This window comes from Panthera onca, chromosome D1 (genome assembly GCF_046562875.1).
Source record: "Panthera onca isolate mPanOnc1 chromosome D1, mPanOnc1 haplotype 2, whole genome shotgun sequence".
NCBI classification, from domain to species: domain Eukaryota; kingdom Metazoa; phylum Chordata; class Mammalia; order Carnivora; family Felidae; genus Panthera; species Panthera onca.
This window is the reverse complement of record NC_138348.1, coordinates 45,282,623-45,296,366: the sequence shown is the minus strand read 5'-3', so window position 1 is coordinate 45,296,366 and position 13,744 is coordinate 45,282,623. Positions and strand designations below refer to the sequence as shown.

Here is a 13,744-nt window from a genome sequence, read left to right as displayed (position 1 = left end):
TCTGTTGATTGCTGAGTTGTAAGAGTTTTTATATATTCTAGATACTAGGTCCTTATCAAATATATGAAGTGAAAATATTTTCTTCCATTATCTGGGTTGTCTTTTCACTTTTTTGATAGTGTCCTTTGAAGTCCAAAACTTGTACACATTAATCAAGTCCAATTTATTTTTTCTTGGGTTTGTATGCTTTTGGTGTTATAGCTGAGAAACTGTTGCCTAGTCCAAGGTCATGAAGATTTATACCTATGTTTTCTTCTAAGAGTTTTATACTTCCAGTAATTAGATTTAGGTTTTCAATCCATTTACAGTTAATTTTGTATATGGTATGAGGTAGAGGTCCAAATTTATCCTTTTGTATGTGGATATCCAGTTGTCCAAATAATTCTTTATTGCAGAGGCTGTCCTGTGCATTGTAGGATGTTTAGCACATTCCTGGTTTCTACCCCTTAGATGCCAATAGCACCCCCTCAAACTTATGACAGCCAAAAATGTCTCCAGAAATTGTCATGTCTCCTAGTAGGCAAAAACAACCCTGATTGAGAACCACTGATGTATGTAATTGGAATTATCTTGAAATGAAGTGTGCAACCTCTGGGCTTGACTGTTTTGCTTAAAAAAAATTTTTTTTTTTAAGTTTATTTACTTATTTAGAGAGAGAGAGAGAGCATACAAATGGGCGAGGACAGAGAGAGAGAGAGAGAGGGAGAGAGAATTCCAAGCAGCCTCCACGCTGTCAGCACAGAGCCCAGTGCAGGGCTGCAACTCATGAACTGTGAGATCATGTCCTAAGCTGAAATCAAGAGTCAGACGCTTAACCGACTGAGACACACAGGCACCCTGTGGAATATTTTCTTTTTTAAAGTAAAGTTATTGTAAAAAATATTCAGGTATACATAAAGAAGTAAAGAAGAGTATAAAAGACCCCCATATACTCATCACCCAGTTTCAACAACCTCTATTATAGATCCTGCTCTTCCAGTGGCCTGATTGTTTGACTTTCCCTGGCCTCCCAAAGCACATGGAGACTTCGCACAAAGCACATCATGACTTTGTCAGTCATGATGCAACTGGAGTTTAATACAAGAATTAATTAGACAGGTGATGGAAGCACTGAGAAGCCAGGTAAGGTATGAGTTAACCCAGAGATTGCCAATGACAGGCATCTGCTACCATGTTTAGGGGCCACATGACAAAGGAAGGAAGTGGTGTTACAAGAGCCTAGAACACTGCTCAGAGGGATCTGGAACCATAGAAAGAGAACCTGTCCATTAAGAACTAGACCCAGAGACATTGAACACGGTAAGACATGGAGAATTACCCAAGAGTCTTTCTACTCACCTTCTCAATTCCTATTTTCTCTTAATTCTTCCCTTGTGCTGAACCTACCTGGAAGCCAGTTGGTAAAAGAAAATAGGTCATGTAGCTCCCTACAATACAAGAGAGAATAAAAGAATGAATCTCAGAGCAAAAAGCAAAATTATGCATCATTTGAAGTAAATTGGGATAAACTGAGCCCATTTCTTAGCCCGAAAGAGTGTAACTTACAAATTTATTATCCTGGTGTTCTCTTATCACAGATAGTAAATATTTTGTTGGCTATTGTGCGCATCAACTGGAGGCAAAAGATTTGACCACACTTTAGAAAATATAAACTGACCTGGGGTGACTCAGCAGTAGATAGCCCAGGAACATAAGTATCAGTTGCTCTTTTGAGGCTAGGTGCAGGGAGCAAATCAAGATGTCATTTAGTGATTTAATTACTAACCTCCATTCTATATCCCTTCTTATCTCCACCTTAGAAGATTATTATCAGAATTGTTAAAAACTTCCGGGGTTTGGCATAGACTGAAGGATCTAAATGTGTCTGGAAAGTCATCTTCTATCGGTGGCCTCTCAGGCTTGGATATTGCTTTTGAACCTGAAAGTCCCATCTTTGTGAAAACCTGAACCCCTGGAGTCAGTTTGCTAAATTAGGGATATGTGAGAGTGGCTCATTGGGTCATTTTATCACCACACTCAGGACCGATAGTCTTGGAAAAACTGTTGCTTACAGTGTTTCATTTCAAAGAGCACAGGGCTTTCCTAGTTGGGTTGCTTATAAATCTTATAAACTCCTACAAAAATTCCTATCTATACTGTTCCAAAAGGAAAGAGTCTCTGACTTTAGGTAGAGATGTTATCTTTCATGTCTTCATACATTAACCAACATTTTGTGAGTACCTACTTCATGCTAGGCCTTGAGAAGAATACAGTAAACAAGACCAACACAGTGTTTTGTTTTGTTTTGTTTTACTTTGTGCTGCTTATAGGAATTTAGACCCTGAGATTACAGCCATAATCCCAGGGGAAGAGACTCCTTCATGACCAACTCTCAGGATTCTGTGAACTTTTTGCTGAATATAACCAAACATAAATAGGAAACATGCTCAGTGGGGTAGGATCAGCTGCCTGGAATGGAGTCCACGACAATTTCTCCCTGGGCTTTCTAATAGTATCTACCCTTCTTCAACATACTTAATAGATATCTGGAGGAAATATGGACAAGTGCTCAAGTGATTTTTCTGAGTGGTTTTTCATGAGAAATGTCAATAGATACAACCTTCATTGACAAAAGTTCTTTGGGGTCCTTAACAATTTTTAAGAGTATAATAGGATCCTAAGACCAAAAAATTTGAGAACTGCTACTCTAAGGATCATATCTAGAAATAACATGGAATGGTTGGGTCATAGATTATGCATTATATTCAACTTTTGTAGATAATAGCAGGTTGTTTTCCTAGTAGTTATACCAATTTATAATCTCATCAGTAATGGAGTGCTCTAGTTAAAGGTCTTGGCACTTTCTGTGATTCCTGATTTTTATTTGATTTGTAAAGGACTCCACACTATTGTAAAGGTAACTTAGATTTTTGGAAGGGCGTGAGGATGAAGTAGTCCAGGCTCTACCATTTAATAGCAGGGCGGTGTTCAACAAATGATTTAACCTCACTTTCTCCATAAGATTGTTTTTATGATCACATGAAATAAGGCACTTTAAGTAATAGAAGTGGGCTTAGTACATAGTAGATACTGTGCGTGTTTGTGCTTAATAAATGTTGGGTATCATCGTAGTCGTCATTATTTTTATGGCAATATGTAGGTACATTCTGAAAATGTGTGATCAGAACTGAGATTGTAGGTATGCTGATGAAATCGGTATTCCATTTAGGCTTCAATTTACTTTTGGTGAGGCTGGGGGTGCAAAGGGAGTCTAAGAACATGGAATATATGAATGTATAGAAATTGAAAAATCAGGCCTCCTGGGGTGGAGAAATGGGAGTTTGGGTTTTCTTTTTTTATTTAAGAAAATGAAAGCCCGTATGGTGTTTTCATCCAGTTGAGTAATTTCCTTAGTCTAGATCCAGAAAGGACTCATTTAGGTTCCACATGACTCAGGAAGAAAAAGAGACTGATAAATTAGTAAAGAGCTGTCATATACTGAGTGCTTAACATGTGCTAGACACTATTCTAAGAGTCTTTTACCTTTTTTCCATTTCACTGTAAAACAATTTTATATATTAGGTATCTTTCTTTCTTCCTTCATTTTTATTTTTTGAGAGAGAGAGCACAAGCAGGGAGGGGCAAAGGGAGAGGGAGAGATAATCTTAAGCAGTCTCCATGCTCTGTGTGGAGCCCCACACAGGGTTTGATCTCACAACTCTGAGATCATGACCTGAGCTGAAACCAAGAGTTGGATGCTTAACCAACAGAGCCACCCAGGCACCCCATTATGTATTATTCTTAACCCATTTCACTGAGACATAGATAAATTGAGTAACTTTTCCAAGCCCACATATTTGTTAAGGTGTGGGGCTCGGCTTTAAGCCAAGGCAATCTGACCCCAGAGCCCTCATCTTAATTACTCCAATGCTCATTTGAATACGTGATTCTCAAAAACACATAGGTTGAGTGGATAGGAGAGACTAGTATGTATTTTAGTTAAGTCAACGAGCCTGTGAGATAAAAATGATGGAAATTATTTAGCTGGTGACTCAAGAGTAGCTTTCCTGAGATGATGATAGGAAAACGCGGACATAAACGAAGGCAGGTGTATGTTACTAGGCACAGGATAAAGAGTAAAGACGTACTTGGGAAAAATGAATCTCTCTGGAGATTATGTTCCAAGTCTTTTGGCAACTCTTCATCCCCCTGAGGATTTCACATTATAGAGTTGAACTCTCACTCCTTCCTCTTTTGATCTCATTAGTAGTTTTCCTTTTACAATGCCTTTCTTGGCAACCCAGTGAGGTAAGTATGTATTCTTATTCTCTTTCTTCAAATTAGTTAAGTGGTTTGCCTATGGTCACACTAGAAAGTGGACAGAGTCAAATTAGCCACGGTTATTGTCTCCAATTCAGTACTCTTTACATTCACAACTGGCATTCTAGAATACCTCCCTCTTTTTTATGCCACTGCTCCTTTTGCTTTTTAAAAAAAAAAATTTTTTTAACGTTTATTTACTTTTGAGACAGAGAGAGACAGAGCATGAATGGGGGAGGGTCAGAGAGAGAGAGGGAGACACAGAATCTGAAACAGGCTCCAGGCTCTGAGCTGTCAGCACAGAGCCCTACGCGGGGCTCGAACTCATGAACTGTGAGATCATGACCTGAGCTGAAGTCGGAGGCTTAACCGACTGAGCCACGCAGGCGCCCCTCCTTTTGCTTTTTAACTTGTCTTTTTCTTTCCCCCCATAGTCTATTGCATTGAATTATTACATGCAGCAACAACAGGCCGTGTTCCGTATCCATGTCTGTCTTTTTAAGAGATCTTGATGATCTAATTCAAGTGTTTCTTGAAAGATTATTTGGATGTATGTTTCCTTACAGATGAATTCTCAGGTTTTAGACGTCTGAAAAAGCTTTTTTAATGGTTTCTTTGTATGGTTAAAGAATTGATTCAAGGCATTGAAAAAACTATATCATTTAAGACTCACGTGACTTTCATTTTGGCAGAAGAAAATCAAAAAGTAGTCGAACATGTTTTCCCTGCCTTCTCCTGTTCTCCCCTAAACTTAGGAAGACAAGGATACAAATCAAAGCTTTCTTTCAACCAAGTTGATGAAATTTGAAGTGTGGTTCGTGAGCAAACGGCTAAGAAAGAATTCTTGAGATGTCTTTGGTACAAAAAGGTGATTTTATTAAAGCACGGGGACAGGACCCGTGGGCAGAAAGAGCTGCACTGACGTTGTAAGGAGCAATTGATTATACACTTTTAGGGGTAGAGATAAAGTTAGTTTTTAAGGAGTTTCTGGATGCTGAAAGCACGGTCTCACAGGACCCTGAAGATTTAGCTATTGTCAAGATAAGGTTGCTTCTAGTTTTTAAAGAAGTGTAAACATTAAGGCATTAAGGCAGCCACAAATGTCTTGGGGAGTGTTACACGCCAGGTCTCTGACATCTATCAATGGGCTGCAGTCTGTAAAGGAGTTTAAACTACATTTTTCTTGCCTTTGTTTCCCTCATCAAAGTCACATTAATGAGTTCAAAATATATTTATTCACAGGTAAAATATATTCACTATTGGAACCTTGGATTTTGAATCTACTTTTTTTCTTGTTTTGTTATTTATATCATCCCTCCATGGGAAAAAATATTTTAGAAAAGGTTAAAATCCTTTTTTATTGCCTTCAACAATCTGTCCCCTTCTACCATAGGTAACCACTGATATTACTTTTGTTTTTGTCTTTCCAAACTTTTTTCTCTGCATTTATCTACATACATACATTTCCATGGAAAACAAAGTTATTCTGTAGTTAGTTTGGTAAGATTTTGTAGATTTTACATAAATGAGGCATGTTCTGAAATTTGCTTTTTTTTCATTCAACATTCTGTCTTAGGGACCTTTCCATATTAACATTATTTGTTTTAATGATTATATGGTATTTTGTGGGATGACTTTACCACATTTTATTTCTCCCTACTCATTGGCTTCTTATTTTTTCATTTAAAACAATGCTGCAACAAATATCTTTGTACATGCTTCCTCATGCACCTGTACAGCTATTTCTTTGAGGTAAATATAGAGAGGTAGAATCGCTAAGTCACAGAGTGGGTATGTTTTAAAATTCCAACACTTTATTGTCAAATTGCCTTCCAAAAGGACTGCAATTTAAACTATTAGCAGTGCATGAGGTCTCTTTTTCCAATCCTTAACCACCCTTGATATTTTCAAGCTCTTTCAATTTTGCAAATCTATTGAGTGAAAAAGCTATCTCATTGTTATACTTTGCATTGTTTTGTTTGTTTTCTAGTGAGGCTCAGTGTCTTCTCCTATCTTTATGGCTGTTTTTCTTTTGTGAGTTGTCTGTTTATATCATTTATGCTTTTACTATACCAGTGGTCTTTTTCTCACTACCAATGTCACTTTTGGTGAAAATAAGTTTTGCATGTTGATGAAGTCAATTTGTGACTTTTGATTTAAAAAAATGTTTTTTAAGTTTATTTATTTATTTTGAGGGGGGTGAGGAACAGAGAAAGAGGGAGAGAGAGAATCCCAAGCAGGCTCCGTGCTGTCAGTGCAGAGCCTGACGCAGGTCTTGGACCTACAAACCTGGAGATCATGACCTGAACCGAAATCAAGAGTCAGACGCTTAACTGACTGAGCCACCCAGCACCCTAATATATGGCCTTTTTTGTCTGTCTTCTTTCACTTAACAGAATGTTTTCATGGGTTGTAGTATGTGTCAGTACTTCATTTCTTTTTCTTGCCAAACAATATTTCATTATATGAATATGTCACATTTCATTTATTCATTCATAAGTCATGGGCATTTGGGTTGTTTTCATTTTTTGGCTACTATGAATAATGCTGCTATGAACATTTCTGTACAATTTTTTGTGTCATCAACTGTTTTCAATTTTCTTGTGTATATACTGAAAGTAGCTGAGTCTTTATGGTAAGTCTATCTTTAGCATTTCAAGGAACTGCTAAACTGTTTTCCAAAACAGCTGTACCATTTTACATTCCCACCAGCAACTTGTGAGCATTCCAAATGTTCCACCCCTTGTCAACACTCGTTATTTTCCTATTTTAAAATTATAACCCCCCTAGTGGATATGAAGTGGTATCATTGTGGTTCTGAATTCCATTTCCCTCCTGATTAATGTTGAACAACTTTTTGTGCACTCATTCACCATGTGTGTCTTCTTTGGAGATATATCAATTCAAATCTTTTGCCCACTTTTATTTTTATTTTTATCAACAATTAAGATTTTATTTTAATAAATTATAGGTCATCTTATTTATCAGAATAACAGTGAAACTATAGATAAATACTTCATGGTATGGCAAGACGTTCACTGGTTAGAGAAAAATTGGGTTACAGAGTAATATATAATGTATTATCCTATACATAATGTTATGGACTGAACCGTATCTCTTCCACCCCCAAATTTATATATTGAAGCCCTAATCTCCAATGTGACTAAATTTTTTATTTTTAAAATTTACATCCAAATTAGTTAGCATATAGTGCAACAATGATTTCAGGGGTAGATTCCTTAATGCTCCTTACCCATTTAGCCCATCCCCCTTCCCACAACCCCTCCAGTAACCCTCAGTTTGTTCTCCATATTTATGAGTCTCTTCTGTTTTGTCCCCCTCCCTGTTTTTATATTATTTTTGCTTCCCTTCCCTTGTATTCATCTGTTCTGTGTCTTAAAGTCCTCATATGAGTGAAGTCATATGATATTTGTCTTTCTCTGACTAATTTTGCTTAGCATAATACCCTCCAGTTCCATCCACGTAGTTGCAAATGGCAAGATTTCATTCTTTTGATTGCCAAGTAATACTCCATTGTATATATATATATATATACCACATCTTCTTTTTTTTTTAATGTTTATTTATTTATTTATTTATTTAATATATGAAATTTACTGTCAAATTGGTTTCCATACAACACCCAGTGCTCATCCCAAAAGGTGCCCTCCTCAATACCCATCACCCACCCTACCCTCCCTCCCACCCCCCATCAACCCTCAGTTTGTTCTCAGTTTTTAACAGTCTCTTATGCTTTGGCTCTCTCCCACTCTAACCTCTTTGCCACATCTTCTTTATACATTCATCCATCGATGGATAGTTGGGCTCTTTCCATACTTTGGCTATTGTTGATAGTGTTGCTATAAACACCGAGGTGCATGTGTCTCTTCAATACAGCATACCTGTATCCCTTGGATAAATACCCAGTAGTGCAATTGCTGGGTCATAGGGTAGTTCTATTTTTAATTTTTTGAGGAACCTCCATACTGTTTTCCAGAGTGGCTGTACCAGCTTGCATTCCCACCAGCAATGAAAGAGATCCTCTTTCTCCGTATCCTTGCCAACATCTGTCATTGGCTGAGTTGTTAATGTTAGCCATTCTGACAGGTGTAAGGTGGTATCTCATGGTGGTTTTGATTTGTATTTCCCTGAGGATGAGGGATGTTGAGCATTTTTTCATGTGTTGGTTGGCCATCTGGATGTCTTCTTTGGAGAAGTGTCTATTCATGTCTTTTGCCCATTTCTTCACTGGACTATTTATTTTTTGGGTGTTGAGTTTGATAAATTCTTTATAGATTTTGGACACTCACCCTTTATCTGATATGTCGTTTGCAAATATCTTCTCCCATCTATTGGTTGCCTTTTAGTTTTGCTGATTGTTTCCTTTGCTGTGCAGAAGTTTTTATTTTTATATAGTTTTATATAGTTATATATATTTTATTTTATTTTTATATAGTTTTCCCAGCACCACTTGCTGAAGAGACTGTCTTTATTCCATTGGATATTCTTTCCTGCTTTGTCAAAGATTAGTTGGCCATTTGCCCACTTTTAAATTAGGTTGTTTGTCTTTTGGTTGTTGAGTTGTAAGCTTTTTTTTTTTTTTTTTAAATTCTGGATACAGTATCCTTATCAGATATATGAGTTGCAAATATTTTCTCCCATTCTGTGGATTGTCTTTAAATTTCATGATAGTGTCCTTCAATGCACAAGAGTTCTTTATTTTAATGAAGTCTAACATTTATTTTTCTTTTCTATTTCTTACATACTTTTTGCTTGTGTTTTGATATAATATCTAAGACTCCATTGCCAAATCCAAGAAATGGAATTTTCTTTTATGTTTTCCTCTAATAGTTATATATTTTAGCTCTTACATTTGAATATTGATTTTTTAAAATTTTTGTATGATAGGTCCAACTTTATTCTTTTGCAAATATATAACCAGTTGCCCTAGAACCATTTGTTTAGAATACCATTCTTGTCCTATTGAATGGTGTTGGCACTTTTGTTAAAAATCAATTGACCATAAATGTGTGGGTTTCCTTCTGGACCCTCAATTCTGTTCCATAGATCTGTATGTCTATCCTTTTGTCAGTTCCAGGCTGCTTTGATTCCTGTGGCTTTGTAGTAAGTTTTGAAGTTTAGAACTATAAATCTTCCAACTTTGTTCTTTTCTGGGATTGTATTGTCTCTTCTGGGGTCCCTTGCTATTCCATATGAATTTTAGAATCATCTTTTCCATTTCTGCAAAATAGGCAGTTGAAATCTTGATATGAATGGCATTGATCTGTAAATTTGGGGTATATTGCCATCTTAACAATATTAAGTTTTCAATCCATGAACACAGGATGCTATCCATTTATTCAGGTTTCCTTTAATTTCTTTCAGTAGCTTTTTATCATTTTCAGCGTATGAGTCTTGCACTTTCTCAGTTAAGTTTATTCCTAAGTATTTTATTATTTTTAATATTATGAATAGAATTGTTTTATTAATTTCATTTTCAGATTGTTCATTGCTGGAGCATAGAAATACAACAGATTTTTCTGTGTGATCTTGCATTTTACAACTTTGCTGAATTCATTAGCTTTAATAGTTTTTTAATAGATTCTTTAGTGTTTTCTATACGTAAAATTATGTCACTTGTGAATAGAAATAGATTTACTTCTTCCTTTCCATTTTGGATAATTTTTATATATTTTTTTCTGTCAAACTTTCCTGCCTAGAATGTCTTATACAATGTCGAATAGAAGTGATAAAAGCAGATATCCTTGTCTTGACCTAATTATAGGGAGAAGCCTTAAGTATAATACTAGCTGTGGTTTTTAAAATTTGTTTGTTTTTTAATTAAAGGGTGTTGGGGGTGCCTGGGTGGCTCAGTTGGTTAAGTATCCTATTTCAGCTCAGGTCATGATCTCATAGTCTGTGAATTGGAGCCCCATGTTGGGCTCTGTGCTGACAGCTCAGAGCCTGGAGCTGGTTTCAGACTCTGTGTCTCCCTGTCTCTTTGTCTCTTCCCCACTCACACTCTATTTTTCTCTCAAAATTAAAAACATAAAAAAAATATTAAAGAGTGTTGGAATTTGTCAAATGATTTTTCTGCATTTATTGAGATAATCATGTGATCTTTCCCCCCTTTCATTCTCATAATATTGTGTGTTACACTCACCAATTTTCATAAATTGAAACACCCTTACATTGCTGAAATAAATCTCACTTAGTTATGGTGAATGATCCTTTTAATGTGTTGCTGGATTTGGTTTGCTAGTATTTTGTTGAGGAATTTTACGTCTGTATTCATAAGAGACACTGGTCTGTGTTTTCTTTTATTGTGCTTTCTTTGTGTGGCTTTGCTATCAAGGTAATACCAGCCTTGTGGAATGAGTTAGAAAGTTTTATCTCCTCTTCCATTTTGAGGGGAGAGTTTGAGAAGGACTGGTGTTAATTCTTCTTTAAATATTTAATAAAATTAGCCAGTGAAGCCATCTGGTTCTGGACTTTTCTTTGCTGGAAGTTTTTAGGTAATTGATTCAATTTCTTTCCTTCCTATAGGTCTATTCAATTTCTCTCTTTATTCAGTTTTAGTAGTTTGTGTATTTCTAGAAATTTGTCCATTTCATCTAGGTTATCTAATTTATTGGTGAACAATTGCTCACAATATTCTGTCACAAGCCCTTTTGTTTATGTAAGATTGAAAGTAAAGTCCCCATTTCATCTTGATTTTATTAATTTCAGCCTTCTCTCTTTTTTGCTTGGTCATTCTAATTACCAATTTTCTTGATATTCTCAAAGGACCAGCTTTTGGTGTCACTGATTCTATTTCTTTCTATTCTCTATCTTATTTATGTCTATTCTAATCTTATTTGTCTCCTTCCTTCTTTGCTTCCTCCTTTCCTCCTTGCTTTAAGTTTAGTTTGCTTCCCTCCCCTGCCCAGTTCCTTAAGGCAGAATGTTGTTGATTTGAGATCTTCCTTGTTTTTTAACATAAATATTTACAACTATAAGTTTCCCTCAGAACATGCTTTTGTGCATCTCATAAGTTTTAGCATGCTGTTTTTGTTTTAATTCATCTCAAAATATTTTCTAATTTCCCTTGTGACTTTTCTTTGACCCATTAGTTGTTTAAGAGTGTGTTGTTTAATTTCTACATATTTGTGAATATCCCAGGTTTTCTTCTTTTATTGATTTCTACTTCCACTCCATCATTGTCAGTGAAGATATTTTGTATGAGTTCAATACTTTTAACCTTATCAAGCTTTGTTTAATGGTCTAACATATGTCCTACACCAAAGAATGTTCCATACACACCTGAAAATAGCGTGTGTTCTAGTGGTTACTAGAAGGGAGGTGAGTGGGGGATGGGTTAAATAGGTGATGGAGATTAAGCAGTGCACTTGTGAGGAGCACCAGGAGTTTTATGGAAGTGTGAAATGACTATATTGCGTATCTGAAAATAATATTTCACTGTATGTTAATTAACTGGAATTTAAATAAAAAAGAAAGGGGGTGCCTGGGTGGCTCAGTTGGTTAAAGCATTGGACTTCGGCTCAGGTCATGGTTCGTGAGGTCAAGTCCCACATTGCCCTGGGTAAGCTCAAGCCCTGCTTTGGGTGAGCCCCCTTTTTTTCCCCTCTCTCCCCCTCTCTTTTTCCTCTCTCTCTCTGTCCTTTGCTTACCTGCACCCTCTCTCTCTCAAAAAAAAAAAAAAAAAAAAGGAAAGAAAAGAGAAAAGAATATGTGTTTTGCCATTGTTGGCTGAAGTGTTCTATATATGTCTGTTAGGTGTAGCTGTTTTATAGTTTTATTCATGTCTTATTTCCTTGTTTATCTTATGTCTAGTTGTTCTAATTAATTATAGAAAGGGAGGTTTGGGGGCACCTGGGTGGGTTAGTTGGTTAAGTGTGGGACTCTTGATTCTGGCTCAGGTCATGATCTCATGTTTGTGAGAGGGAACCCTGTGTTTGGTTTTGCACTGACAGTGCAGAGCCTGCTTGGGATTCTGTGTCTCATCTCCCTCTGCCCCTCTCCTGCTCACTTTCTCTCCCTCTTTCTCAAAATAAATAAATAAACTTAAAAAAGAAGAAAGTGAGGGTTTGAAGTCTCTGATTATTATTATTATAATTATTATTATTATCATTATTTCTCCCTTCAATTCTGTTTTTGCTTCATACATTTTAGGGCTCTGTTAGTTGTGCACATATTTGTAATTGTTGTATCTTGATAAATTAACTATTTTATCATTATGTGATGTTCCTCTTTGTCTTATGTAACGACTTTTGTCTTAAAGTCTATTTTATCTGATATTAGAATATCCATTCCAGTTCTCTTTTGGTTATTGTTTGTTCTCTTTAGGTTCCTGAAATATCTTTTTCCATTCTTTCATTCTCAATCTATTTGTGACTTAGATCTAAGGTGTGTCTTATAGACAGCACATGGTTAGATTAAGTTTTTTTATCCATTCTGCAATCTCTGCCTTAAAGGAGTTTAATCCATTTATATTTAATGTAATAACTGATAGTCTTTTGTGATTTGTCTATTTGTTACCTATATGTCTTTTTTTTAACAGTTTATTATGAACCATGAGATCATGATTTGAGCCAAAATTAAGAGTTGGACACTTAATTTTTTTAAGTTAGTTTCTTTAAGTTATTTTCTTAGTCGTTGCCCTGGAGATTACAATTAGCATCTTAATTTATAACAAAATAGTTCAAGGTAATAACACTTAGTTTCAATATTATGTGAAAGCTGTTTCTATATAGCTACTCCTCCACCTCTCATAGTACTATCTCAAATTACATGTTTATACATTTGTACCCATCAACATAGATTTATAATCACTGTTTTATGTAGTTGCCTTTTAAATCAAATAGATTAAAAAGAGAAGTTATAATAAAAAATACATTAAGATGGACTTTTATATTTAGCTATGTAGTTACCTTTATCAGTGTTCTTTATGTCTTTGTATGGATTTGAGTTACTGTCTAGTGTCCTTTTATTTCAGCAGGAAGGACTCCTTTTATCATTTCTTGTGAGGGATGTTCTACTTGAAATGATCTCTTAGTTTTTATCTGGGAAAGTCTTAATTTCTTCTTCTTCTTTTTTTCTTTTTGGTAGGTTTTTGTGTGTGTGTGGTTAAAAAACATATAACATAAATTTACCAACTTAACAACTTTTAAGTGAACATTATGATATTGTTAACTATATGCATATTGTTGCACGACACTCTAGAACTGTTTCATCTTTCATGACTAAAACTCTATACTCACTGAACACCAACTCCTCATTTTCTGCTTCCCCCAGCCCCTGGCAACCACTACTCCACGTTGTTTCAATTAGTTTGATTAAATATTATGTATAAGTCGAATCATGCAGTATTTGTCCTTTTGTGCTTAGCTTATTGTAGTTTACATAATGTCTTCAAGTTCCATCCATATTGTAGTATGTAACAGAA

General features: G+C 35.7%; 1 protein-coding gene across 1 annotated transcript in view; it reads right to left on the bottom strand.

Annotated features, from left to right (window-relative positions):
- LOC144612860 (uncharacterized) overlaps nt 1-13,744 on the bottom strand; it is a 120,022-nt gene that overhangs the window by 70,132 nt on the left and 36,146 nt on the right. The window contains exon 4 of the mRNA XM_081790158.1: nt 1,387-1,427. Within this exon, the coding sequence (XP_081646284.1) occupies nt 1,387-1,427 (41 nt within the window). The remainder of the gene's footprint in view (nt 1-1,386; nt 1,428-13,744) is intronic.